Source organism: Panthera uncia, chromosome D4, assembly GCF_023721935.1.
Source record: "Panthera uncia isolate 11264 chromosome D4, Puncia_PCG_1.0, whole genome shotgun sequence".
Taxonomy (NCBI): Eukaryota; Metazoa; Chordata; class Mammalia; order Carnivora; family Felidae; genus Panthera; species Panthera uncia.
The window spans coordinates 10,519,378-10,547,258 of NC_064807.1; the positions used below are offsets into that span (position 1 = coordinate 10,519,378).

Here is a 27,881-nt window from a genome sequence, read left to right on the forward strand (position 1 = left end):
TCTGCCCCGCCTTGACCAGCACTCCCCCCCTCCAACTGCCGCCGCCCCGTCTAAATGATACAAAGGGGCTTCTATCCTGCTAAGATTCCACGTATTTCTGCTTCAAGCTCGACACGGGAGTGCTGAACTCAGAGCAGAGAAAAAGACTAGCTAGGCTCTAGAAATATCCCAACTGTTCAAGTGTTAGCTTCTTTGTCAGGGTCCAAAGTACAATATCAAGATCACGAAGGGCTCAGCAAATGAATCAAATCCCTAATTTCATGGGGTCCTCTGTGCTGGGACTTCAATCATAATCCATGATTTGCTGGGGGTCGGAGGGCGGGGGACGGGGGAGCTCAGGCTATTTGCTTGAATACCTCTGCCCCAAGTGTTCTTTTTAGAGTGCTGAGCATACTTACTTTAACTCATCAAATCAAGACAAAGAACAATATGTGGCCGCAGTCTTGGTTCATGCGGTGTAGCTAATAATCCAGAGGAATGCGACATCGCGTGCTGCGTGTATGTGAGGGAAATGTTGGCTTGGGGATGAATGATAGGGCTTATGAAATTAGCTCAGTTTTTCTGAGTAGGTAACAAGAAGAGATGAAAACCTTAGTGACGACTTCCCAGGGAAGATCCTCTAATGGTGGACTTTGGGCTTTTGGGCATTTGCCCCTGGAGGCAAATAACAATGTAAAAGGCAACACTACCTCTGGCAGCGAGCTTTGCTAACATGCACATTGGAAAGGTGGAGGAGGTCATACAACACGGTATTTCTCAAACCGCAAGACAATGGGTGACGTCAACTCTCAAATGTCCTTTCTCTTTCTTCTATCCCTGCCCTCCAGCCCTCCCGGGGGTGTCCAGGGGGTCCAGCTTGCTAAGTGCTGGAGGGAAGCGAGGAAAACCATCCAGCAAAGCAGCCTCAGGTCTATGTAGATGCCGCCTTCCCGGGGGAGGCAACTGAGCGGTGTTCTCTGTGGATGTATACCCCACGCTGAAATGCAAAGTTCAATTAAGCTGGACAAGGCGGCACTGTCACTATCTGCCGAAGGAAGAGTCGGAGCTCATCAAGGGACAGAGACAGATCCCACTTCAAGTAAATCAGACACGGTATTCCCGGAGAAGCCCCTTTTAAGCCCAGAGTCTGTGCAAAAGGACAGAACTATACGACTCCAGGTTTAGGCTCCCTGGGGGCCCCAGAAAAGTTGAAGTCTTTTGCATGAGAAGCCCCCACCCCAAGCACCTGGCCCCCTTTGATCATTTTTTTGGAGGCAGAAATAATGTGAAGAATAAACACAGAATAAACACAGCTCCAGCCTCCCACCCGAGGGAGCTATGGTTTGATCCTCTTTGCACGGATCTCAGATATCCCAAGTTCACCTCTTTCCCGGTGTTCTAAACCTTGAACTCAGGCACCACTGAGACTGCCCGAATTTGAACCATCTGCGACTGTGCTGCCTCATCGGCCCCATTTCCCTTCCCAACAGCTAGCTTTACGCGGAGGCCTTTCGGGAAGGAGCAGAGGCAGACCTCTCACAGCCTGTTCTATTCTGGGTTCCAGTAGGCAAATATAAGAACACGCCCACCAGAAGACAGGAAAACACACAAAAAAATAAACCAGAGAAATGTGCATCAACATACCAGGGAAGAAAGCATTGTTCCACTTGTCTTCAGATTAAAATTATTTCCAGCTATGGCCAGCGCCACATTCTGGTTAATTGCACTGGCTCCTTCTTGTTCTTCGTCTGAGCCATTGGCACGATTTTTTCCACTACGGGCATCTGCAGCTGTGGTGAAAACATCATCGCTCTTACCATACGATCTAAGAATTATGCCTCCTGGTACTTTATGCAAGGAGTTGAAAATTTATGCCCGCACATTTATAATTGCCAAAGCTTGGGAGCAAGCAAGAGATCCTTCAGTAGATGAATGGGTAAATAAACTGGGGTACATCTGAAGGAATATTATTCAGCGCTAAAAAGAAATGAGCTATCAAGTCATGAAAAGAGTTGGAGGATCCTTAAACCCATTCTCCTAAGTGAAAGAAGTCGATCTGAAAAGGCTACATGTTATATGATTCCAACTATATGACACTCTGGAAAAGGCAAAACGATAGAGACGGAAGAAAGTTCAGTGGTTGCAAGGGACTGGGGAAGCGGGATGGAGCAGACTGGGCAGAGCACGGAGGGATTTTAGGGTAGAGAAACTACGCTGAATGACATCACAATGATGGATACATATCATTGTTATGTTTGTCCAGATCCATAGAATTTATAACCCCAAGAATGAACCCTAATGTAAACCATGGACTTTGGGTAATTATGAGGAGTCTCTGTAGGCTCATCCGTTGTAACCAATTTACCCCTCTAGTAGGGGATGTTCATAATGGGGGAGGATGTGCTTGTGGGGGCAGGGGGCGTATGGGAAGTCTCTGTAATTTCTGTTCAGTTTTGCTGGGAACCTAAAATTGTTATTTTAAAAGTCTTAAACAAACAAACTTTGGTGATGTCAAACCAAAAACACTATTTCCCTGTGTCCCCAACCTACTACCCACCAAGAGACTGATACTTATTCGTCACTGAAGTCAGTACAGTAATTTAAAGCCTGATGGTTAGCATTATTTATCTGCTACCATCTCCAGGAAAAAGCAGGCAGGCTACTAAAAGAGACGAAATGCCCAGCCCAAGATTCAGCTAGAAATTGATTTTTCAAATTGTAAAAAGAAAGCTCTCATTAACACTTTCCTGTGATATAACATTTAAAAAATTTTTTGAAGTTTTTATTTAAATTCCAGTTAGTGTAAAATTAGTCTCGGGTATGAAATAGAATATTTTTTACTCTATTCAAATATTTTAAATAATGACCAAATAGAAAGGAACCTATAATCACAGAACTCATCGGTTCCTTATAAAATAAAAGGCGAATACCACCAATTCAGCAACAATGGATTGAATTCCAAATGCCTGAAATGAATCTTAATTTATCATCCGTATATAATGTCGACATGCTTATATTTATACATAGGTCTAGATGTCTGCAACCAAAAGGTTGGTTTTTAAGAACACCACCAAATCACACACAAAGTTTTTGCTTAAGCAGTTCTTTGAAAAGTGTGTTAAAATACTCGCAACTGATTGATTCACTAAAAGGTCATATTTTGCTGGACTTGTCAACATCCTAAGTATTTGGACCTTCAATTTTTCAGAAAAATTAGCCTGCAAACAGTATTTCCTTCTGCTAAAATTCTGAAAACAGAACTCACATATTTTTAGAACTCAATTAAAAAAATCATGCCCTATCTGTGCTGAAAGGCAGCTGAGTTTTTAGACAAATGGTGAAATGAATAGCATGTGGCAATTATGTAAGATCTGATCCTATCAGGATTAATTTGAGGATGGTCTTACTTCCCTCACATACGCGATGGGTCAGGTTAGGAAAGATAGAAGGATACAAACACCTGCCACATAAAATGCTTCTATGGAAGGGCTCTCATTTCATCTTCATTACACCCCTAAGATACAGAATTGTCACCATACTGTCACAGTTGAGGGAAAGGGGAGGGAAGGCCTTGAAAGGTGGAGGAACTTTTCAGAGGTCACATATCGCAATAAATGGGCTGGAACTTGAATTCACCTGTTTCTTTTTTAAATTGTTTTATGTTTATTTAGTTTTGAGAGAGAGAGAGAGATAGCACAAGCAGGGGAGGGGCCCAGAGACACACACAGAATCCCAAGCAGGCTCCAGGCTGTGAGCTGTCAGCACAGAGCCCGATGTGGGGCTGGAACTCCCAAACCGTGAGATCATGACCTGAGCCGAAGCAGCACTCTTAACCAACTGAGCCACCCAGGTGCCCCACAGCTGTCTCTTTCTTAAGAATTATATTCTTCTTAGTGTATCTAAGGATTCCACATGTAACAGATGCACTATATTACCTCTAGTAATGGAATACTTTCACTGTTTTCCCGTTTGTCAGCTACATCATTACTGTAAAGGCCAAAGCACACATCCAGAAACCATTGAGATTTGAAAGGCTCAGGGGCGCCTGGGTGGCTCGGTTGGTTAAGCGTCTGACTTCGGCTCAGGTCATGATCTCACGGTCCTTGAGTTCGAGCCCCGCGTCGGGCTCTGTGCTGACAGCTCACAGCCTGGAGCCTGCTTCGGATTCTGTGTCTCCCTCTTCTCTCTCTGCCCCTTCCCTGCTTGCGTTCTGTCTCTGTCTCTCAAAAATAAATAAACCTTAAAAAAAAAAAAAAAAGAAAAAGAAAAGGTCTGGAGGGCACCGGTGTGGAAAATTGCTCACACAGGCATATTGGCACTAAAGCTCGTAAGAGAAACTTCGTTCCACTGGGGCATGAGCAGGGGCCCTCCTCAATCCAAAGAAGGAAACAGAGGCATCCTCACCTGTAAAGTCATAGAGTTGCGGCAAAGCATCCAAAATGATGCCAACCAGAGGCAGGTAAAGGGCAGCAATTTTGACCTTCACCTCTGGTTTGACGCAGCGCGGGTCCAGGTCGTGAGAGCTCAGGAGGCTGTGGACAGCGCTGACCGCTTTCCTTTGCACTTTGCTGATCCTAATGGCACAACACAGAAGGCCAGAGGTCATGGTGAAGGGAGATGGACCAAAACGCTCTCAAACAGGATACTGCTTTGAATATTTGTGTATAAGTTTCCAGGTGGACATAAGTTTACTTCTCTTGGATATGAATGTACTTCACACCTCAGAGTCGAATTACTGGATTTTACGGTAACTCTATGTGTAACCTTTAGAAGAACAACCAAACTGTTTTCAAGGGTGGCTACACCATTTTACACCCCTACCGATAGTGTCTGAAGGTTCCATTTTCTCTCTGCCAACACGTGTTATTATTATCTTTTTTATTACGGCCATCCTAGTGGGTATGAAGGTGCTATGGACTGAATGTTTGTGTCCTCCCAGAATTCCTATGTTGAAACCTAATCCCCAGAGTGATGGTCCTAGGAGGCGGGGCCTTTGGGAGATTACGTCATGAGGATGGAGCCCTCATGCGTGAGACTAGTGCCCTTAGAAAAGAGACCCCAGAGAGCTCCCTGGCCCCTTCTACCATGCGAGAATATAGCAAGAAAATGGCCATCTATGAACTAGGAAGTGGGTCCTCATCAGACTCTGAATCTGCCAGCGTCTTGATGTTGGACTTCCTAGCCTCCAGAACTACGAGAAATGAATTCCTGTTGTTTATAAGCCACCTAGGCTACAGTATTTTTGTTACAGTTGACCCAAGCAACTAAGAGAGAAGGGGTCATAATCTGGCTTTGATGTGCATTTTCCTGATGGCCAACGGTGTTGAGTATCTTTCCATGTGTTTGTTGGTCATACCTTCTTTGGAGAAATGTCTATTCTGATCCTTGCCCTTTGAAATATTGAGTTATTTGTCCTTCTGTTATGGAGTTGTAAGATTTGAAAATTACATAACAGGTACAAATCCCTTATTAGATCTACATTTTGCAAATATTTTCCTCCCATTCTGTGCATTGCCTTTTCATCTCCTTGACGATGTCCTTTATGTCGCCCAGGTTCTCACTTTAGTGAAGTCTAGCTTAGCTATTTTTTTTTTTTCTTCTGTCGTGCCCACTTCTGGTGGCAGATCTACTTCTGGTGCCTGATCCTATTTCGTGGAGATTATCCATGTGACTTCATCTAAGAGTTTTGCGGCGTCAGCACTCACATTTAGGTCTGATCATTTTGAGTTAACCTCTGCACAGGGTATGACGTGGAGGGCCCGACGTCATTCTTTTGCACGTGGATACCCACCGGTCCCAGTGCCGCCCGTTGGAAACATAACTCTTTCCCCCATTGAATTATTTGGGCACCCTTGTCAAAAACCAATCGACTATCAATGTGAAGATGTATTCCTGAACTCTTAATTCAATTGCACTGATCTATATGTCTATCTTTGTGTCAGAACCACACAGTCTTTACTACTATTGTTTTGTGGTAGGTTTTGAAATCAGGAAATGTGAGTCCTTCAATTGTGTTCTTTTTCAAGATTGTTTGGGGTACACCGGGTCCCTTGAATTTCATATGAATTTTTAGGGTCGGCTTGTCGGTATCTGCAAAGAAGCCAGCTGGAATTCTGAGTGGGGTTACACTGAACTTGTAGATCAGTTCGGGGAGTAATGTCATCTTAACAACACTGAATCTTCTAATCCATGAATATGTCATGCCTCTCTGCTTTGTTTAGATCTTTTTATTTCTTTCTAAAGTGTCTTAGAGTTTTAGGCATACAGGTCTTGTACTTCTTTTGGTAAAAAATTTAGTCCTGAGATTTTATTATTTTTTGATGCCATTTTTAATGGAGTTGTTTTCTTAATTTCATTCCACATTGTTCATCACAAGTATATGGAAATATAATTGATTTTTGTATATTGATCTTGTACCTTGCAACCTTGCTGAACACATTTATTATGTTTAGGTTTTTAATGGCTTCCATAGGATTTTCTTTTTTTTTTAAGTTTATTATTATTTTGACAAAGAAGGGGAGAGAGAGAGAGGGAGGGATGGAGAGAGAGGGAGAGAGGGAACCCCAAGCAAGCTCCATCCTGTCAGTGCAAGCTGGGCAAGGGCAGAGAGAGAATCCCAAGCAGGGTCCATGCTCCACGTGGGGCCTGACGCGGGGCTCAACACTGGGCTCAATCTCACGTACCACGAGATCATGACCTGACCCGAAATCAAGAGTTGGACACTTAACCAACTGAGTCACCCAAGCGCCTCGTAGGATTTTCTATAAACAAATCATGGTATCTGCGGACAAAGATAGTTTTACTTCTTCCTTCCCAATATGGGCGCCTTTATTTCACTGTCTTGCCTAATTGCCCTGGGTAGGGCTTTCGAAACAAACAATGAGTAAAACAGAAGTGGCGAGAGTGGTCATTCCTATCTTGTTCCTGGTCTTACAGGGAAAGCAATCAGCCTTTCACTAATAAGTATGATGCTAGCTGTGGGTTTTTCATAGATGCCCTTTACCGGGGCTGAGGACATTCTGTTATATTCCTATATGATTTGTTGATTTTTTTTTTCAGAAAAAGGTATTGGATTTTATCAAATGCTTTCTCTTCATCTATTGAGATGATTGACTGGGTTTTGACCTTTATTCCATGCATACAGTATATTATATCAATTGATTTTCAGATGTTAAACCAATCTTGTGTTCCCAAGGTAAATCATACTTAGCTACCGTGTATAATCCTTTTTACACATTGTTGAATTCAGGTTTTCAGTGTTTTGTTGAGGATAATCATATCTACAGTCATATCCATCTTTTGTTTGCTTTTGGTATCAGGGTAATGCTGGCCTCATAGAATGAGTTGGAAAGTGTTCTTTCTCCTGAAGAGCATGTGAAGGACCTAGCACAGAGATGCTAGATAATTTCCACATGCTTGAGGAACATTGTGGATTGAATGATGTGTAGATATTTGTGGGCACCCCCAGGTAAAGGGGGTTCTAGGGAGACCCCTTAGAAACTGGAGCCATGGCCCCTTTCAGAAGCCCAGACACTGAGATGTATCTGGGGCCCTTACCCTTGAGATGGGCAGGTTGTTGGTGAGTCTGTTAACTGTCTTGGCAGCAAAAGGCAGTACTAATCAAGAGGAAGTATTGTTAGACCATGAGATTTTTCTGAGGTTTCAGCCCACGTGGCAAAGTCACTAATAAGTATGTGACAGAATTTCTAAGGACTTTCCAGGGGAGCAACTGACAACCCAGAAATCAGGGATTATTTGTTGCTAAAGGAGAAACACTCTTAATTAGCTACCTTCGGGGAGTGGGTAGAAAAGGTACCGTGTGTGTGTGTGTGTGTGTGTGTGTGTGTGTGCGCGTGCGTGTTTGAAGAATGTTCCTATTTGACTGAACATAATTACAAGATGACCTCTGAACATACTCTACTCTTTTGCTAGTAAAATAACGGCCACAATTTTATAAAGAATCAAAATAGATGTCAGGGCGGTTTCCCTAGACATCTCACTGGAAGGGACATGGAAAACAGAAACTACTAAAGACTCCTTTCAGAAATCACTCCTATTAAAGGACAATTAGATGTAGATCATGTAGATCAATCCTATTAAAGGACAATTAAGAAAAAAATGTGTGTGTGTGTGTGTGTGTGTGTGTGTGTGTGTGTGTGTGTGTACCTGTAAACTAAGGTGATTTTCTTTGTGTTCAAACCTCATTCTCAGCACCTTATAGGTCAGGGCACTTTGTGTTGCTTTGAAAATTTATGTTAATTATAGGGTAGAAAGTTCTACCGGGAAAATAGAGAGGAGTTTAGTTGGGTTGGGCGAAGAAGGTGAGATTGAAGCTCTCGAAGGAGGCACTCAGGACCTGAATTCCTGAAAAGAGGCAGGATTTAGAGTGAAGACCATTCAGTTTCCCATACTGGCCTCCTGGGAGGCAGGGACAGACATTCACTTGGGTAATATCGTTATGGACAAAGCACTTAGGATATGTTTATGATTTTGCAGTCACACAAGCTTGAAGGTGCTCCCTTCAAGTCACTGTTTCCTTCCTTAAATCACAAGCACTTAGAGAGAACTTGAAAACTGCCCATTAGACAAAAATCCGTAACATCTAGCGATGCTGCCACTAATCAGCAGACTGTATTCCAGAAACTCCTTTAGCATAGGAAGGAAGAAGGGAGGAGCAGTAGGAAGGGGTTTTCCAGAGAGGGCGATGGTGTGCTATGGGAGGGTGGGCCCTGGGAGAGCACTCAGGAAACCAGGGCTCTAGATTTGGTTTTGTAATGTAACTTTGGGCAAGTTCCTTCAATTCTTCGCACCTAACCTGAACATCGAAAGAGCTGAGCCCAAATTATTTTCCAGTCCTAACGATCTGAGTCCCTGAATGGCGAGATTTACGGAGCCGGGGAGTTTTGGCTGTTTGGGGCACTGGTGTATCTCTGATCGACTCTACACGCCCCAGGGTAGGCATTTGCTAACTACTGAATGGGATGCATAATATTTTGGAAGGCATTGTCTCCTTTTGTGCCATCGGGTGGACGGTGGTTTTCTAATCCTATAGCTCATGGAGCACAGGGAGAGAAGGAAAGGAGAAGGGGTGGTCTGTCTCCAGCCCTGTCCATAGACTTTTAAGACTAGATACTCCGACATGCCCCTGGGTGATCAGGCTTCTAAGAGGTGAAAGGATTTACAACCCCTGGACCTGAGGCATCTCTTCCCTTGTGGGCAGGCCTCCCTGCAAGAAACTTAATCTGGACACTAGAAACTTAATCTGGACACTGGGTAACTGCCTTCCCATCAGCGGCCACTTCTTCAATGTCAACATTAAGCAAGCAGCATCTTGCTGCTGCCTCCGTGTGTACGCAGATCACCCGGGGCACGTCTCATAAATGTCTTTGTTCCTGAGGAGTTCACTAATCAAAGCATCCCCGGGAAGCCTGCTGTATTAGAATTGGGAAATTCTTCTCAATGAATCAATGGCTGAAAAAAAGCCGTTTTGTGGCTTCTCTCTGTCCCTCAGGGCTTTCCACTTTTCCTATCCAGCACCATTTTCTCAACACGTGAGTGTTTCTACTCTTCAGAACTGGTGAATGGTAGAGTTTTTCCGCCAAGTCGGAGAGGTTGGACGGCAAACTTGAGTAAGGAGGGGTTTTTTGTGTGTGGGTTTTTGGCTTCGTATTCCAATCGAAATGTCAGAAACATACCCTTCCCCCTCAGCATCGAGGGCGGCAGCCAGTTCAGTAAAGAGAAGTCCGGTGAGGAAATGCTGCTGGCGGTACTCGGGAGTCAGATCAAACATGCTGGCAATCTTCTGGTCCTGGAAACTGGAGCAGGAGCTTGAGTTCTGCACAAATGCAAGGAGCAGTTCTTTGAGTCACAAGAATGGTCTGGGGCCTCTGGGTGGCTCAGTCGGTTAACCGCCTGACTCTCAATTTGGGCTCAGGTTATGATCTCACGGTTCGTGAGTTCGAGCCCCGCATTGGGCTCTGTGCTGACAGTGCAGAGCCTGCTTGGGAAGCCCTGTCTCTCTCCCTCCCCTTCTCTCCCCTTCTCCCCCACCTCTCTCTCTGCGCCCCCCCCCCACTCACGTGCACACCATCTCACGCTCTCGCCCTTTCTCTCTCAACACAAATAAATTAATTAAAAAAAAATAAAAACAGGGCGCCTGGGTGGCTTGGTCGGTTAAGCGTCCGACTTCAGCTCAGGTCATGATCTCACGGTCCGTGAGTTTGAGCCCTGCATCGGGCTCTGTGCTGACAGCTCAGAGCCTGGAGCCTGTTTCCGATTCTGTGTCTCCCTCTCTCTCTGCCCCTCCCCTGTTCATGCTCTGTCTCTCTCTGTCTCAAAAATAAAAAATAAACGTTCAAAAAATTTTAAAAAAATTAAAAAAAATTTAAAAAAATTAAAAAATAAAAACAAACAAATGAACAAAATCGCAACAGCCAGCGTTTACGGAGCCATGCTGCCACGAGTCTTTGCAAGCATTGTCCAGTGCGTTCCCCACCTGATGGACGAGGAAACGGAGCTGCCCGTAGAGTGGTCACTTTGCTTTCCCCTCCCACAAACAGGGAGCTGCCAATTGGGAAAGATGGAAATAAAGCAGCCAGGGTCTGTCACGAAACGACCAATACTCCGTTCCCCACCCCAGATCGAAAGTGAAGATTCAAGTCCCAGGACACCACGTGGACAGGGAACGGGCAACGGAATCCAACGCTGTGGCTTCGAGCAGGCAATTCCGTTGAGACTTACAAGTCCCAGGCAATTCCCGCGCTCTCCCGGGGGCGCACTTTCTACTGCACCAAGGGCATCTGAAGTGTCCCTGGAAATCCTTTGCTGCCGGTGGGACTGGCCTGGCCACTGGCTGGGCTTACTAATTCCCCGGGGCGGTCAGAAGGGAAACGTGGCAGAAGACCCAGGGCAAAGTTAGCACATGGGGAATCGCTGCTGTAAGTCATGTCTCCCCCAGTTCACAATGAGATGGTGACGTCGTTAACAAGTGGCTCATAGCACTTGGCATAAATGGCTAAGTTTTCTTTTTTTTTTAATTAGTAAGACCAACCTTCACCTCTGTTGTTGGCATCAAGGAATACCCAACAGAAATAGAACACAATATTGAGAAATCTTGTCTGCTGCTCTGAGCCACTGATTTGTCACCAATAAATGGAATGTGATTGTGAAACGGTATTTCCTTAAAGTTTTTTTCTAGAGGGCACTAGTCCCTTGACAAATCTATGGAGGGGGGAAGAAAGGTTTTTAGTAGTTAAATCACTTTGGGAATCAGTGCTTATTAAATATTTTTCTTCTCCACCCATTGGGTATTTATAACTTACAGCAACAAGTTACAGACTCGTGGGTAGCCGACCGCAAAACAAACAAACAAACAAACAAAACCAAAACCAAAAACCTGTTAATACAGGGTCTCTAGAACTTAATTGACTCTGGAGCTCTGTATTTGCATAATGCTCCTTAACATCTGGTTGACCCTGGGGCCCACTGAACCTCACCTGTGAGATACTGTTCCACAAAGAAAGATTGGCCATGTCAGTCAAAGCCTTGTCTCTAAATATGACACAGGTGTTATTTATTTATTTATTTTCAGCTGATAGAGAGTAAGACTCATTAGAAAATACACTCCCTATAAAAAGAATGCTTGATCAGTTTATGACAAGGTCTTCTTAGTGCTTTAAGAACTAAATTATTGGAGTCTGATTCAAGATGGACTCAACTTGTGCTGAACTCCATTTCATAAGAGTATCAACAGAAAATTCTAGGATAGCTCAAAGATGTAATACCCATGTCAAAAACCGCTATTTGATCATTATGGAATTAATATAAAGGAATATGCCATTTCATAAATCTTAGGGCTCTGGAGTTTAGGAAAAGGAAAGTGAGCAGAGAAGACGGTCAGCCTCAAGTGGAAAGACAATTAATGCCAGACAAAGGAAGCTATGTGACTTTTCTATGAATTTCTAGATTTCCATAGTGCGTATGAATTCCTCACTCTTCCTTACCCCAGCAGAGACCCTTGAGCCTAGGAAGGAACCAGTCATGCAGCTTGTAAATGATCAGTTAGATGGTACAACTTCGGGTACCATACTTGTGTGTCTCTGGATCTAGCAATCCGGTGTGAACAGCTCCATTTTTCTTTTCAGTAACAAGACCAACCTTTATAGGAATAAATGCCTAGTTCAATGAAATAGCTTGAGGAATTCTTTCAGGGATTACCTGGGAAGAGATGGAGAGGCAGGGGGATGCTGGCGCAGTATCGGCATTCATAAAGAAGAGGTTCAGATTGAGGTAATGCTCGTGGCTGCAGAGGATTCTCAGAAACTCCAGCCTCATGGAAATGAGCATCGGAAGGTTGTTGAGCTTGGCCGACAGCTGGGAGGAAAAACGGAAACAGCAAAGATGTGTTTATGACAAGGTAAATGGAGTTGAAGTTGGCAGAGGCAAAAACCTCCCTTCTCTCCAGATTAAGACCATCAACTTAATAAAAATTCATGGGACTTGGGCACCTGGGTGGCTCAGTCGGTTAAGCGTCCAGCTTCCGCTCAGGTCACAATCTCGCCGTTCGTGAGTTTGAGGCCCGTGTCGGGCTCTGTGCTGACGGCTCAGAGCCTGGAGCCTGCTTCGGATTCTGTGTCTTCCTCCCTCTCTGCCCCGCCCCTGCTCATGCTCCCCTCCGCCAAAAGTAAATAAACATTTAAAAAATTAAAAAAAATTAATGGGATGGTGCAACAGAGGGAAAGTTGTGTATCACAGGGAGGCCCACTGAGTTTTCATGCATACTCTTCCCCTTAATAATTCTAGCCTAGCAGCTGTCCAAAATGTGGATTCTTGACCTGACCCCCACACTTGTCAAATCTACAACACTGTGGCAAACCTGTGTTGCAAATAATATGGATGTATGTCTTCTGTGTAACATAACATCATTCATTTCACAAAAAGGCCACTTTGTCTAAAGAACTAAATGAAAGGGGTTGACCCCATAGGGGGCCGCACAAAACCCCTGGAATACGACTGGATGACTCTCAGGCCACTACTGTTCTTTTGTAGTTTCTCATTAAAGGCCCCAATGGGGAGTTCTCAGACCCATTCCCCACATAAAGGCATCCTATTATTGAAGAAAGGATGTAGCCCCTGCAAAAAAAAGTTGAGGAGTTTGCCCCAAAGTAAGAGAGGAGGAAGTGGAGGAGAAAGAAGAAGCTGGGACGTTTCTGAGGAAGTCTTCCCTTAAACAGACAAACCATGAAAAGCACAGCTAATGAGGATCGTCAACAATACTGTCATAACACCGTATGGTGACGGGAGACCGCGCTTGTGGTGAGCACTGCCTAACGTATAGAATTGTTGGATCAATACGTTGTATACCTGAAACTAATATAACACTCCACGTTAATTTTATCTCAACTTAAAAAATTAAGATGAAAACAACACCAACGAGCCATGAAATAAGCAATGAACAGCTGACACCAGGGACAATGTGGAAGAGATCCCTTGCTTCCCTCAGGGAGAGGGACCAGTGAGGACCCAGACTCCATGGGCTGTGACTCAGAGGCAGCTTCTTTGAAGACAAAGTAGGGAAAGGATGGACCTGATAGACCTTGAGCCTCTCCATATGTATCACCATCAACACCCTCGGGCCCCCGCACGGGAAACCAAGCATCTCATCCGTGTGAACGGACATGCCTTCTCTTCTTGCATTTTCAGAGTGGTTTCGTAAATGGTATCATTTAAGGAGCAACATATTTTCAACCATTTTAGGAGAAGCCATTGGGTGGTGGCTCATCCATTTTGCCTATAGGATCAATCGGTCTGTAGCTAGACATTTACTGGAAACAAAGGAATACCATTACGGATTACGTAAAAAATAAAAGATGACTTTTGTGCAAACAAAAGTTACCAGAACCTATACTCTTTGTCACTGTGTCTTGCTGGCTGACTTTGCACCTATGGATTCACCAGTAAACTGGACTGATTAGAACTTGATCTTATGCCCCTCACTGGTCACTCACCAAGAGTTGTTGGGTCAAACTAGTCAGAGCTTGAAAGCATAAGATATTTGTCCTTGAAAGAAGCCCGCAGTATAGGTATCTTAAAAAGCTCCCTTGAGATTTCATTAAAGACAGAAATTTCAAAAATAATTTTGGTGATATTTAGAAAACAGCAAGGTGCCATTCCAGAAACATCTTCCCCAAAGGTTAGGACCCGCAGTGGTAGCCTCAGTGGCACTACCCAAGGATGGGTGTTAAGTTAGTGGCACATTGAAAGTGACATCAAGGGAGTGAAAAACTAGATTTGTCTATCGTTAGTGACTATTAATAAAAGGCTAAGATTATACCCATTGTCACAAGGTCTATAAATGGCAGAAAACGTGATAGGATGCTTGAATCAGGCTATGTAAAATGACAAAACCAGGGGACTTTGGAAGAATAAAAACTTGCCTCAGGTATGATGTTCATACTGTACCTAGATAGCTGGGGTCAGTGGAATAAATCACCATTGACTACGTCAGTGACCACTTTAAGCCTGAGGGTCCATGTTAATTGTACTAAGCAACACCCACAGATATCACTGGCAAACAGAGCACAGAGTGAAAATGTTAAAGCCTGGATAAATCTAATCCAACTCTGTCTTTTTGCCAATAAGGAAGCCACTCATGTAAAAGTTAAGCTCCCCGGATCGCAGAGGAATTTAATGGCACCACTGGGATAAGAACACCAGCCTATAGATTCTGACTCGAAGGCTCTCTGGCAGCTGAGACAGAAAAGAGGAAGAAAAAGAGGGTAAATGAGAAGCACGCCTTACCTTAAAAGCGAAGGAAAAGACGGAAAAGAGAAAGAAAGAAGAAAGGAAAGCAAAAGAGAAAATCATAAAGTGAGTTTGCAGGGCGGGCAGACATCTCCTTTGGAGCGCCTCCTTTGCCTTCTGGTAATGAAAGCTGCCCACGTGTCACAGAGATTCTCTCTTTCACCAAACTCGAGTAAGGCTCCTCTGAGCTCTTTTGCAAATAGGCCTGCCCTTGGACATGTCATAGAGAGCTCGATTTCAGCAAAGATCTTCCTGAGTCAGTTTAGCCAGAGTCGCCCAGCCTCAGTATCTGACCACCTTGATATCTCACTGACTTCCCCAACCCTCATCCCTCACCAGCCCCCTGGCCTGCCTTCACCCAGAATCCTGTCAGGTTGGTTTAGCCAGAATCCCCCCCACTCCTGATATTCCTGCTTATTAATTCCCCCCCCACTAATCCCCCTACTCTGCTCCCTGGCTCTAAATTCCCACTTTTCCTTTTTGTATTTAGAGTTGAGCCCCATCTCCTGTACTGTAAAATCCCATTGCAATGGTCCCCACACTTATATAGATGGTCCTGAATAAAAGTCTGCCTTAGTGTTTCACAAGAGTCATGAAAAATTCTTTCTTAAACAGCAGCTAACCTTGGGTCTGCCATGGTATTCTAGCATCTGCTTTCTATATGTCCAACTTTAAGTTTTGAAAAAGGGATTAGCTTATATTTGCAAGTCATCCAGCGACCTGTTTCGAAAACCAGATTAATTTATATTGGCAATTCCTCTGATGACCCATAACCCTAAACATGGGGGTGGCAGAGAGGAATGGCGTAGTCCTTCGCCCCTCCGTGCTGGTGGAACCTGGAACGGAAGATCCATGTAGGGTCAGGAGACCGGGCTGCACAAGATGTCGGTGCTCTGAGCATTTTGCGGTTTCCTTAGGATTCTCTTTTTATAGGCGGGTTTCCTTATTAGGAGTTCCTTCAGAAAAGACATGGTCCGTTTTCAGGAGTTGGGGAAGATCCTTTTATATTGCAAATGAGGAAGTGAGCCCCAGAAAAGTTGAGTGAATTACTCAGCATCATGAAGGGATTGACCACAGAAAGCAAAGCCTGATAGAACAGAGTGATGAGTCCGCTGTAGCCTGGAGTTAGGCAAGACTGGGTTTTCCAACCACGGTCTTTCCAACCAACAAGTTATACGATGCAGCTTCCTCATCTGCAAAATGTAGAGGACACCTTGCAAGGATTAAAGATACTGGTTCAATCAGATGCTCAGCACGGTGCCTGGTTCACAGGAAGAAGGCAGCCGTGGTGACGGTGCTGGTGCTGGTGGAGGGGGTGGGTGGCGGTGGCGATGGGAGTCACAGGTGGCGACAGTGCTGGTGGGGAGTGGTCACAGTGGCAGTGACAGCGGTCGTGGTGGGTAGAGGAGGAATGGGGAAGGAAAGGAGAAGCCACAACAGCAACCACTTGCAGGACACCTGCTGGGACAATTTAGGGGGACAGCGAACAAAAGAAGAATCCTCCTTAAACGTCTGAGGAGAGGGCTGTGGTAAGATGCTCCCGGGTCATGAGATATTTGCTTTGCGCTCAGTGAGGTCTGGGCTCTTTGGCAGATTCCATCAGGGTTCTTTAAAGTCCGAATTCCACAGCCACATTTTAATGAATTACCCTAATATGTGAAAAGAGACCCCATGCTTTGAATTCTAGACCTGGTCTAAGAGCGAATGCCGCGGTCACACGATTTCTGTTAAATGTTGCAGCGAAGAAGACCATAGCACCAACAGCCCTCAGGTCTCACACATGACCTTGTTGGCCCCTTCGGGTTGGCAAACGCTCCAGGAGTCCGTGCGGACCAGTGTGTCTAGTGAAGCCCGGAAGACAAATGACCAGAAAGCCCACAATGCACAGGAGTCAAGCTGTCTAACCTGGCAGGGAGCATGACAGCATACCACGGCAGTGACCACAGCACTGGAGGAGAAGGAGCCAGAAACAACACGGCTAGGCCTGTGGGACACTCACCTGGTTGCAATAGTGTTTGATGAGGTTAAATACGAAGCCACGATCCATGAGCGACAGAAGGTCGTACAAGAAGAAAGCCAGGCTGATGTTCATCTTTTCTGCCTGCTCGTTTTCCTTAAAAACAAACCAACACGTGAATCATTTTGCGGTAAGCCCCGATCATGACCAACCGAGTGCCTGGTAGGGAGGCTGGGACACACAGGTCCTACCGTGTCCCTGGGGGAGACACTGACACTGGGCAAAGCTGGTGACCCGGCAAAATTGTGGCAAAATACAAGTTAGCCCTTAACGGGTGCCAGGAGTGTTGGGCTGAATCAAGCAATTCTTTATTCACTGTTAATATTTAGGTACATTTCCTTCGATTCCTTTTTTTTCCTACATGTGTATGTACATAATTGAGCTCAGTCTCTATAGACAATGTTGGGCCTTGCATTTTTTTCGTTCAACATTGTACCACGAACCTTTCCCTGCATTTTTAACATTTCTTCAAAACTAGTTTTTAATGGTTGCCTCGTATTTCTCCACGTGGCTCTGCCATAAATTATTTGATTCTTGTAACTCTTGTCTTGGCAAAACGAACTTGAAACATACCCACTATCTTCAGTGAGACAAGTTGTTAATTTATAAGGGTTGTTGAGAAAATCTAACCAGGATAAAGGAATTGGTTTTTACCTCAGGAATGTTTTTTTTTTTTTCTCCAATTAGGCAACATTCCCAGCCCAAGAGAGGTCAGAGTTACACACGGTAGAGTGACCTCTTGCATGAAATGAGACGACGGCTTTTGTTGTGGTTACTTCTCGGTGCTCATATTTTTGACATCTTACAGCACTTCAGAGTAAGTGGGGATTCACTTTTTCACATTTACGTCCTTTTATTCTCAGAATGAGAAAATAGCGTTCTCTGCCCCTAGTGAAAATGTGATTTGAAAATAGTTTCCTTTGGTCATGACGTGCACTTTGCAAACTCAGGCCAAGCTGAGCAGACACTGGGGTGGACAGAAACCTGACACAGAGGAGTTTCCACAGTATCTTTGAGTGGTAAGTTCTCCGGCTCCAGCCGTCCCGCACAGGGGCCACTCCTGGGCAGTTGACGTAACTGTCTGACTATTCTGGGCTTGGAATCATCGGTCCTGGCCTCGCTGCTGGCTGTGTGGCTTTTGGAAAATCTTTCAGTCTCACTGAGGCTCCCCGTCCGTGTCTGACAACACGGAGACTCCACTGCTGGGCTCAGAAAGTCTGCCGCGAGAAATAACCGAACGGAAATCTTCTCCTGAGCACTTCGTACTATATAAATCCTTAATAACGATAAAGGTATTAGTGATGACCACTGCTGCCTCAAATTTTAGAGCTGCCTTCTAAAATTGTTCTACTTCCGGGGGCGCCCGGGTGGCCTAGTTGGTTGAACGTCCGACTTCGGCTCAGGTCATTGTCTTGCAGTTCGTGGGTTCGAGCCCTGCGTCGGGCTCTGTGCTAACGACCAGCTCAGAGACTGGAGCCTGCCTCAGATTGTGTATCTCTCTCTCTCTCTATCCCCCCCCTCCCCACCCCGCACTCATGTTTTGCCTCTGTCTCTCAAAAATAAACAAATGTTAAAAAAAAAAAACTTTAAAATTGTTCTACTTAATTTTATTTATTTTTAAACTTTCTATTTTGGACTAATTCCAAATACAAAGAACTGCTATATGCACTTTAATTGATTTATCAATGCTTCACATTCTGCTATATTAGCTTTATCACTCTCTTCATATATATATATATATATAAAAAACAATTTTTTTCAGAGTTCTTTGAGAGTAGGCTATAAAAATCATGCCCATTACGCCATAATACTTCAAGAGGTATTTTCTAAGAACTAGAATATTCTGCCCATATCTATTCCCCCCAGTACCACTCCAGGGTCCCATCCAGTATAACTATACTGAGTTGTCATATTCAGTCACATTTAAATGACTGTCTTAAGACTACGCTTTTCCCTGCTAATGAAAATACAAGATGCTCAAGGTAAAAGATTGAGAGAATAAAGAATAAAAGGCCCAGTTACCTTCTGAGGTTTCACTAGAAGGGCTGCAGTCTCCGAGGTGACCACGTTCACAATAGTTGTTATGTCATCTTTGAAACGGTCGGAAAAGCGAGTCCTCCGAAAATTGTCGCGTTTGTCCATGTTATGTACATACTGGGCCATGCTTTTCACCTGCAGAGGGGGTGGGGGAAATGTCAAGACAGAAACTGGTGACCTGCTTCTACGCTGTGGAAAAGGGGGAAGGACTCGAAGGAAGGCTCCTTAACGGCGGACTTTCCAACGCTTGATCTGCACTGGTGGTTGCCCAAGCAGACTCTGGACAAAAAATGCTCCTGATGCACAGAAGGTTACCGTGGTGGCAGGAGGTGGGAAGGATGTCCTCTTCTTGACCCCAAGTCAAGAGGCTTCCTTCTCTCAGTTCACCAAGCCAGGGAACTTCATTCTTTAGCTGCAATGCTAGAAGACTCCCCTGCTCTCAACTGCCTACGGGAAGGCAGACACAGATTGGGCTCCCGTGGCCACTCGGGATGATGGATCTCAACACATTACACAAAAGGAACTGTGTAGGATACTGTCTTTGAGGTGAACTGCAGTCACCTCTGTCCCCAAAACTACAATAAGGAGAAGAAGGAAGAGATGATCCCCTTGAGTTTCAAGTTGAAACCGGGAGTAGAGTTTTCTAGAAACAATTCTATATTATGCTAGGCAGAAACTTAGCCACTATTTGGAATGGCGCCTCTAAGATAAGTTATGTTTTGAGTTCAATAAGGCTAGCTGGTTTTATATATCTTTTTTTTAAAAATACTTAATCGTATACTTTAAAAATGTGTATTAAGGGGCGCCTGGGTGGTGCAGTCGGTTAAGTGTCCGACTTCAGCCAGGTCACGATCTCGCGGTCCGTGAGTTCGAGCCCCGCGTCAGGCTCTGGGCTGATGGCTCGGAGCCTGGAGCCTGTTTCCGATTCTGTGTCTCCCTCTCTCTCTGCTCCTCCCCCGTTCATGCTCTGTCTCTCTCTGTCCCAAAAATAAATAAAAAACGTTGAAAAAAAAAAATGTGTATTAAGAATGTGTGTTCTGATAAAAACCTGTGTGTCTGCTGGTGATTGCCTGTATTATGATAGTACAATACCAGCACCACGTCCACCAAAATTTAAAATGAAGATCATGGGGCCCCTGAGTGGCTCAGTCGGCTGGGCGTCCGACTTCGGCTCAGGTCATGATGTCACAGTTTGTGAGTTCGAGCCCCACATCGGGCTCAGTGCTGACAGCTTGGAGCCTGGAACCTGCTTCGGCTTCTGTGCCTCCCTCTCTCTCTGCCCCTCCCCTGCTCATGCTCTGTCTCTCTCTGTCTCAAAAGTAAATAAACATTAAAAAACATTTGTAAAAAATGACGATCATGATTTGTTTTTTGCACTTCTTCCCAAGGCCCGGAGATTCGTGGGTCAATACAGGCCCCCTTGACACCCCCAGAAGTTGTGTCTGGTCCTCGTTGGAAGTTGCTTAGGGCTAGCGGGGACATTCTGATGGGCAAGGCTGGGAGTTCTTACCCTAGGATGCCTACCCTCGGAGGTCATTTCTGTGAATGTGCCCAGGCTAGTCAGAGAGTCGTTGAGAAAAAGAAATGGCCCCGGGAGTTAACCGCCCACATCTGCCTGAAGATGACGCCCTGGGTCAGAGCTGCAAGAAGGGGGGACAAAGACAGTCCTATGGGAAAATGTGTTCCAGTCCCAAGGTCCACAAGGGAGGACTCTCAGGCACTACCAGCAGATTTCTGTTTCTAAGAATGCAGGACCAACAACTTTCATTAGCACCGAGACAAGCAGAGATAAAAAAACAAAGAGAAGGTAAAATAGGAAGAGAATAAGAGACAGGCTGTGTGTGTTTTATGTTTTCAGATAATACCAGGGCCAGCTTGAGGAAGCCCTACAGACTTAAAATCCTACAGCCCAGCGTAAGAACCATGGATTCTCTTCCCTGCAGGGTCCTGCTTGGTTCAGGGCACACGGAGGTGTCTGTACCCCAGAGTCTCACACACTTGGTGGGAGGGAGGACCAGGATGAGAGGTGGGCACTGGACCTCATTCTTGTCTGACAGCCGCGTCTCTCCCACTTTGCTCCTAACAAAGGACCTGGGAAGACAAGGCCTCTTTGTCTGAGCTGCCCCGATCCTGATTTTCTTCTGGCTAACTCACCCTGGGGCACCAGGCTTTTAGAACTCACTGCTATATCCGGCTCCTGCCTGCGGGGCTTGGCCACCCTACAACCAGTAAATAATTCTCACAATCCCGTACTTTCAACTGATGGCCTCTTTCCAGACTGTAAGTAATTTGCCAGCTACTGTGTCCTTGGGCTCTGCACAGAAGAACACCCACTGGAAACGCCAGTGGATGCTCGGTCTATTATTTGCAGGTGGCGTAAGGCAGGAAAAAACGATCCCCCATAGTGGTCTTCGTGACCCATGCACAGCAGGGGTGCCTCTAAAGAACCTGCTGGTGCAAAACTTCATGTTGTGAGTAAATTAGGTCACCCATTGACCTGTGGGTCCCCAAAGTCTGGCCCAGCGGTTTCTCAAGGGGCACAGGGATTTGTTCATTAGCAAGTGTGAAACTGGCCCCAGGCTTGTGTTCAACACTCGGCTGCCACAGTGGCTGTTCGTTAGTTAGTGCTCGGGCATTAACGCAACTGAAGGGTGTTAAATGGCCCGCGTTGTCGGGCCGAGTCTGAGGAGATGGTCCTTTCTTTCTCCTCAGGCTTCTTAGGAAAAAAAAAAACGGTTTTGGTTTTTAAATAGCTTCCTGAGCATCCATGAGGCAAATGCACACACAACGCATGCTGGACTGGGTGTCCTGAGTCTGGGATCCGTTTCCTTGCAAAGTTCTGGCAAAGCTTCCATTTGCCTCCACTCTGGCACCTACATCCATTGCTTGGTGTTCTGCGTCAGTCTCCGAACCTTGGCAAGCTGATCTCTACGGACTACGTCTCTCAGGCCTCCTTGTCCTTGGGCTTCTGCTTGGAGTTGGCTAATGGGAGGGGACCAGCAGGGAATCAGTGAGGGAGGGGACACGGAGGTCCTGCTGTATGTCCACTCTGCTGACCTCATCGGGGCCGCGGCAAGCTTCTGATCGTGGGGACATTTCTGTAGGAATCCGGCTCCTGTCATGGGGACCCTCTGCTCTGTCTCAGCTCTGTCTTAAGTCCCAGTTACACTGTTCCCGGCCCTTGCTCCTGTAGAGACAGATAAAGACTCTTCCCTCGGTGCCTTGCCAACCCCATGTGCTCATACCTGGCCCAGTCGCTTTGATGAGTGCTTTCCTGTGAGGCCTTCTGAGAGATGCCAAGGCCGTCCTACTGGGACCCTGGCACACTTTGGTTACAACACCCAGAGCCCCGGGGAAGAGCAGCGTCTTGGGTGATCTGCCTGTGGACCGACCGCTTCCATTGGCTCAGATCGGCAAGAGATTTCTTCCCAACTCCCTCCTTTGTTTACCATCAGGGACTCCTAGAGGGAAGGAGGGCTAGCAACTTTAGCTTCCGCTTCCTCTCCCAGGGCCACAGAGTCCTAGTCAATAAATGTGCAAGATCAAAAGCAATTTTCACCTTTTCCATGGTTCTCTGGAACCATAGCTCCCTGCAGTTAAGGGCAGTAAAGGGGTACAGACGAAGCCTTTGGCTGACCCACAGAGCCCTCCTTAGGGCCACCACAGTTCCTGCAACCCCATCTATAGACTGGGGGTGAGAGCAAACTCTGGCCTCCAGGCTGTTCGAGGACTAAATGAGACAATGCTTAAAACGGTGCCCGGAGCATAGCTGGGAAGATGCACACTACATTTCGGATGGGATTATTTTTCCCTCCTCAGGGATGCCAGCAGTTACAGGATTAGAGGAAGGACAGTCATTGTGACACCTTCCGAGAATACAGACGGAGCTCTAAGATGCCAGGTGGAGCCACTGAGCCCTCAAAAGGCTGAGTCCATTCTGGCCGGGCATGGGAGAAGCAGTGTATTCAAGGTGATTTCTGAATATAAAAGTTTCGCATGTGATTAATACATTAGGCTAAGGAAGCGTTATGTAACTTTGAGGTTCCAAGGAGAGGCAAAACGGCAAGAGGACTGACGTTGGACGAGAGCCCTTGAGTCTTTGGCCCTCGGGGGCTGAGCGGGCTGGGCAAACCCTGCTTCAGTCTTCGTGTCCTGTGTGTGCAATGGGGATGACTCCCCAGGGTACTTCTCACACACAGGTCTTTACTGGGGTTTCAAGGACGTATTAAGGAGCCCTTAGGGCTGCTACTGGAACCCTGACATAGCAGAGTTTGAGAACCTCATCAGAGTTTTGGCTCTCCGGTCTAGCGATTGTGCTTATAATATGTAACTACTAAATAATATCTAAGAATGACTAGGTGACGTGTGTGTACATATGTGTGCGTGTGTATGCGTAAATGACGTGAGATATTTTTTAACGGGGATACCTTGGGACTTGGTTTGTTTGAGATTCCACAACATCAAATTTCGTTTTTGCTACCCGACTTTTCACGTGCCATCTGATAGATGAATTTGGTTTAAGATTATCTGCAAGAATTGTGTACAGATGGACGATGACCTGAGTGAATCTCCTTCACGTGGAGAAACTTGACGGCGAGTAGGGTGAGTACAGGGACGTACAGGAATGGCATGTTGGTGTTGATGCTTCTCATGCCTCAAGAGGGTTTCAAGGCCAGTTCATTTGCTGCCAGAGCACAGAGCTCGTGTCTCAGGGCTGACGATGTGCACTCCTGGGGTCCTCCTCTCCTTACCTCATTCAGTAGTCCTAGGGAGGGTCTCTAGAATCCGCTTCATTTTTACTAAACAGCCCCCGGGAGATTCTGTTGTAAGAATTCCAGACTGTGCCTTGAAAAGATGCCTCTCTAGCAAACACCCTTCCCCAGCTAGGGGTCGGGACTCGGTGAAAAGCTCAAAGATTTGAATCCTGGATGTTTTTGTGGCATGGGCCTGACTTCCTTTTAACCCGATTGCACATCTCTTCTCATTTCCTCCCCAGGATGACTTTTATTTTTGTTTCCTTTGACCCCTTGTTGTCTAATATCTATCCTATTATTCAGTACTGTTCCCTTTTTCTTAGGCTTGAACTTACATAGATAAACTAGAGCTCAGGGGGAAATCCTACCCTCTCTCTCATAAAACAAAAATTACTGACTTAATGTCACAGCGGAAAGAACCCAGTGACTATAAAGCTAACTCTATCACTAAATCCTAATCCACTCCTAACCCTAATCCCCGAGATTGTCTGTATACACATTTTTATGTACAATTGACTCTTGAACAACATGGGTTTGAACGGCGAGGGTCCACTTACATGCGGATTTTTTTTTTTTTTTGATAAGTACAATACAGTCCTGTAAATGTATTTCCTCTTCTTCATGATTGCTTAACATTTTTTCTTTTCTCTAGCCTACTTTATTGTATGAATACAGTATATGACACACATAACGTATAAAACATACACTGACTGTTTATGTTACTGGTAAGGCTTCCCGTCAACAGGAGGCTCTCAGTTAAGTCGTGGGGGGAGTCAAAGTTATATCTGAATTTTCATCTTGGGGGGGGATGGCATTCCTCTCCCCTACAGTGTTCACGAGTCAGCTGTGGTTGGTATCTACGCTTGTATCCCTTTTTCATTTAACATCATATCAAAATTTATCTCCATTTATCAACATTGATAAAACGGATATTCTTAGTTGCTTTCTTTTCCCTTCTAGTAATGATTCAAAACCTGGGTATTAGTATTGTTCTTTTCATGTGAAAATGAAGGACTACAGCTGTGCCTTCTGCCCTTCTAGTAGAGATCTGATAGAAGTTGGAGGGTAAACAGATTTGCAAGTTTCATTTTTTTTCTTTCCCTAATAAATATCAGTTGGTGCTTGTCTGGCACCAAGCAGTGTGCTGGGGCTACAGAGAGGATCATAAAGACAGACCCAAATCCTAGCAGTTGAATAAGCAAGACGGAAAGACAAGTATAAATTGGGATGATTGCTGGAATGGAAATAAACAGGGTGTTTGAAGAACAGCAGAGAGGAAGACATATTACAGCATAAGCGGGTCAGAAAGGCCTCTCAGGGGTGGTGACGTTTAAGCTGAACCCCGAAGAGAAGAACCCAAAATGTGCGTGCCTGGGCGGGGGCAGGGGATGGGAGGTAGGGAGGGGAGGGAGAATCTGAGAAAGGCTTTGAGGCTGGAAAGGCCACAGCGTCTTACAAGAACCAAACTGGGAACAACGTGGCTGAATGAAGAGAGGAGGGTGGTATGAGCCCAGGTGAGAGACGGAGGGAAACATAATCGTACAAGGGCTTCATAAGCCACGATAAAATTTGTGCTTTATTTCCGGCACGCTGGAAATCGGTGAAGGGTTTTCAAGAGGAGGGCGACACGACCTGTTTAGAATCGGCAGCCCCCGTGCGAAATGACCGGGCCAGCGCAAAAACGAACACGTGCAAGGAGAAAGGAATTGTAAGAAGCACCCGGCAGACGATGGCAGCTCAGCCAGGTGTGGGGCGGTGAGGATGGCTAGAAGCTACAGGCGGGAGGGACATTCTCAAGGTGGCATCGGCAAGCATGGGTAGGGAGACGGGCAGAGGAGTGAGGCAGAGTTGGATTTTGGGCAACGATCCCATATTTTCAGCAGGAGCAACTCGGGGGAAAAAAACGTCAGTCCCCAACCTGGGCAACTTCGCTGCCTTTCTGCAACGTGTTTCTCACGCCCTACGGGGTAGACACACAAACACGCAAGGATCTCACCAGAAGCTCGAAGAAGAACCAGGCATACTTAAAGACGGTTTCTCTCACCATCCCGGTACTGACCACCATCTGCAGGGCAAGCTCCTCGTGGAAATGCTGGAGGAGAACCAGAGAAACCAGTCTGAGATGGCAAGGGCCTTCCACACTGACACCTCTTCTCTCTAGTGGCTTGTTAGTTACTGACACACATGTCCTAGGTGTCCCAGACCGCAGCTGGATGGCAAGGTCAGTGCTCAGGTAACCTGACACGGAGAATCTTCTAGGCAGGTGGGAGGAGGCTGGTGGTGGTATCATGGAAGAGGGCTAGGTCTGAAGGAATGGCCTTCGCCTGGGAGTGACCCTGCAGGTGGGGCTGAGACTGTTACTTTCCTCTCGGCCTGTGAGGCGAATTATCTGTGTGACCACGTGCAAGCCATTCCTCTCTTGGCTCTCAGTTTTCTCATCTATAAATCTGTTGGTTGGTAGCAATGGTGGTCAAACTGGAATGTGCGTCAGAATCCCCTGGAGGGATTGTTGAGACACGCAGACTGCTGGGTCCGCCCTCAGGGTTTTGGATTTGGATTTGGATCTTGTAAGTCTGGGGCCTGACCTGAGAATTTGTATTTCTAACAGGTTCCCAGGTGACGCTGGTGCTGTTGGCCCAGGGACCTCAATTCTAGAACCGTTGCCTAGGTGGTATCTAAACTCTCTTCCAGGGGTGCCTGGGTGGCTCAGTCAGTTAAGCACCTGACTCTGGCTCAGGTCAGGATCTTGTGGTTCATGGGTTCAGGTCCTGCGTCGGGCTCTGTGCTGACAGCTCAGAGCTTGGAGCCTGCTTTGGATTCTATGTTTCCCTCTCTGCTCCTCCCCTGCTCTCTCTCTCTCTCTCTCTCTCTCTCTCTCAAAAATAAAATAAACATTAAAAAAATTAAGCTCTGTTCCAGATAAGACAATTCTTGTTTTTATAATCTCACTATGGCATTGTAGGAAACACGGTGGGTTGGGCATATGAGCAGATCTTCTGCATTAAACAGCGGGGAACTCAGCATTTCTCAACTCCTATGTCCCAGGGTCAGATGCTGGAAGTTCTCGGCTTTGCTCTATGTCTACACTTCCTTTCGAGTTATCTAACTGCTCAACAGTAAACGTAGCAGGTGGTGACTGTGGCATCTTTGTACATTTCCCATTCCCTGGTTTATCTGGCTACTTATTAATGCACTGACAACAGCTTTGCTTGGGAGGAAGTTCAAGAATAAAGGTAAGGTCACCAATTCATCTCAGTTTTCCTGAGACTTGGTCTGGAAACAGAAAAGTCCTGCATCCCAGCGAACCCTTGGTCCTGGGCAAACAGAGATGGGCGGCCACCTTAACTAATGGCAAAAAATGGCATCTGCCTACTTTCGTTGGATTTCGCTAATCTGGTGATCATAAAACCGAGCATAAATATAGATGAACTATTTTTTATTGTTCTGTGGGTGACAGCTAAACTATTTGAGGGGTGCCTGGGTGGCTCAGTTGATTAAGCATGAGACTCTTGGTTTCAGCTCAGGTCTTGATCTCAGTGTCTTGAGTTTAAGCCCCACACTGGGCTCCATGCTGGGTGTGGTTGATGGGGGGTGGGAGGGAGGGGAGGGTGGGTGATGGGTATTGAGGAGGGCACCTTTTGGGATGAGCACTGGGTGTTGTATGGAAACCAATCTGACAATAAATTTCATATATTGAAAAATAAATAAATAAAATAAAATAAAATAAAATAAAATAAAATAAGAAAACAAAAAAACTGATTTGAGCATCCTAATACCACATGCGAGGGTACCAGCAAAATGGCAGTTAAGTCTTCAATTCAATCCCTAAAACAAAAATTGATTATAGCAAAGGCTGCCCTTACAAACCTTTACAGCACCCACCCTAACAGTGTGCAAGGAACCCAATTTACTATCTCACGGACATTAACATTTGAGAATTAGTAAGCTAAAGGGAGACTCATGGAAAAACCCATGTACAGATGGCTGGGTATTCTATTTATATCCTTAGCCGGTTAATGGCGATGGGTGCAAAATGCTTAGATGTTTCAGCTTGTCAGGAGGCCCCCCCCCTTCATTCTTCCAGGTGAGTCAAATCTTTATGATCTTAACACACGGAAAGAAGGCATTTGTCTGCTGTTAGGAGACTGCCAGGAAGCTCACCCCCTTGAGAGCGCCAGGAGGCGGAATGTTAATGTAGCAGGTGGTCTAAGTGTGCCTATAATGTAAGTTGGCTACGCCCGGATCTTGCCCCTGTAGGAAAGACACGCTCCGCTAGCTTCAAAGGTAACCTC

At 45.7% G+C, this 27,881-nt stretch overlaps 1 protein-coding gene across 4 annotated transcripts in view; it reads right to left on the reverse strand.

Moving 5' to 3' along the window:
- DOCK8 (dedicator of cytokinesis 8) overlaps positions 1–27,881 on the reverse strand; it is a 227,687-nt gene that overhangs the window by 43,020 nt on the left and 156,786 nt on the right. For all 4 annotated transcript variants that reach the window (XM_049633191.1, XM_049633181.1, XM_049633207.1 and 1 more), the window contains 7 exons: positions 25,586–25,681; positions 18,821–18,970; positions 16,781–16,894; positions 12,196–12,351; positions 9,675–9,814; positions 4,384–4,553; positions 1,624–1,769 (listed from right to left, as the gene is read on the reverse strand). In XM_049633191.1, the coding sequence (XP_049489148.1) occupies positions 1,624–1,769; positions 4,384–4,553; positions 9,675–9,814; positions 12,196–12,351; positions 16,781–16,894; positions 18,821–18,970; positions 25,586–25,681 (972 nt within the window). The remainder of the gene's footprint in view (positions 1–1,623; positions 1,770–4,383; positions 4,554–9,674; positions 9,815–12,195; positions 12,352–16,780; positions 16,895–18,820; positions 18,971–25,585; positions 25,682–27,881) is intronic.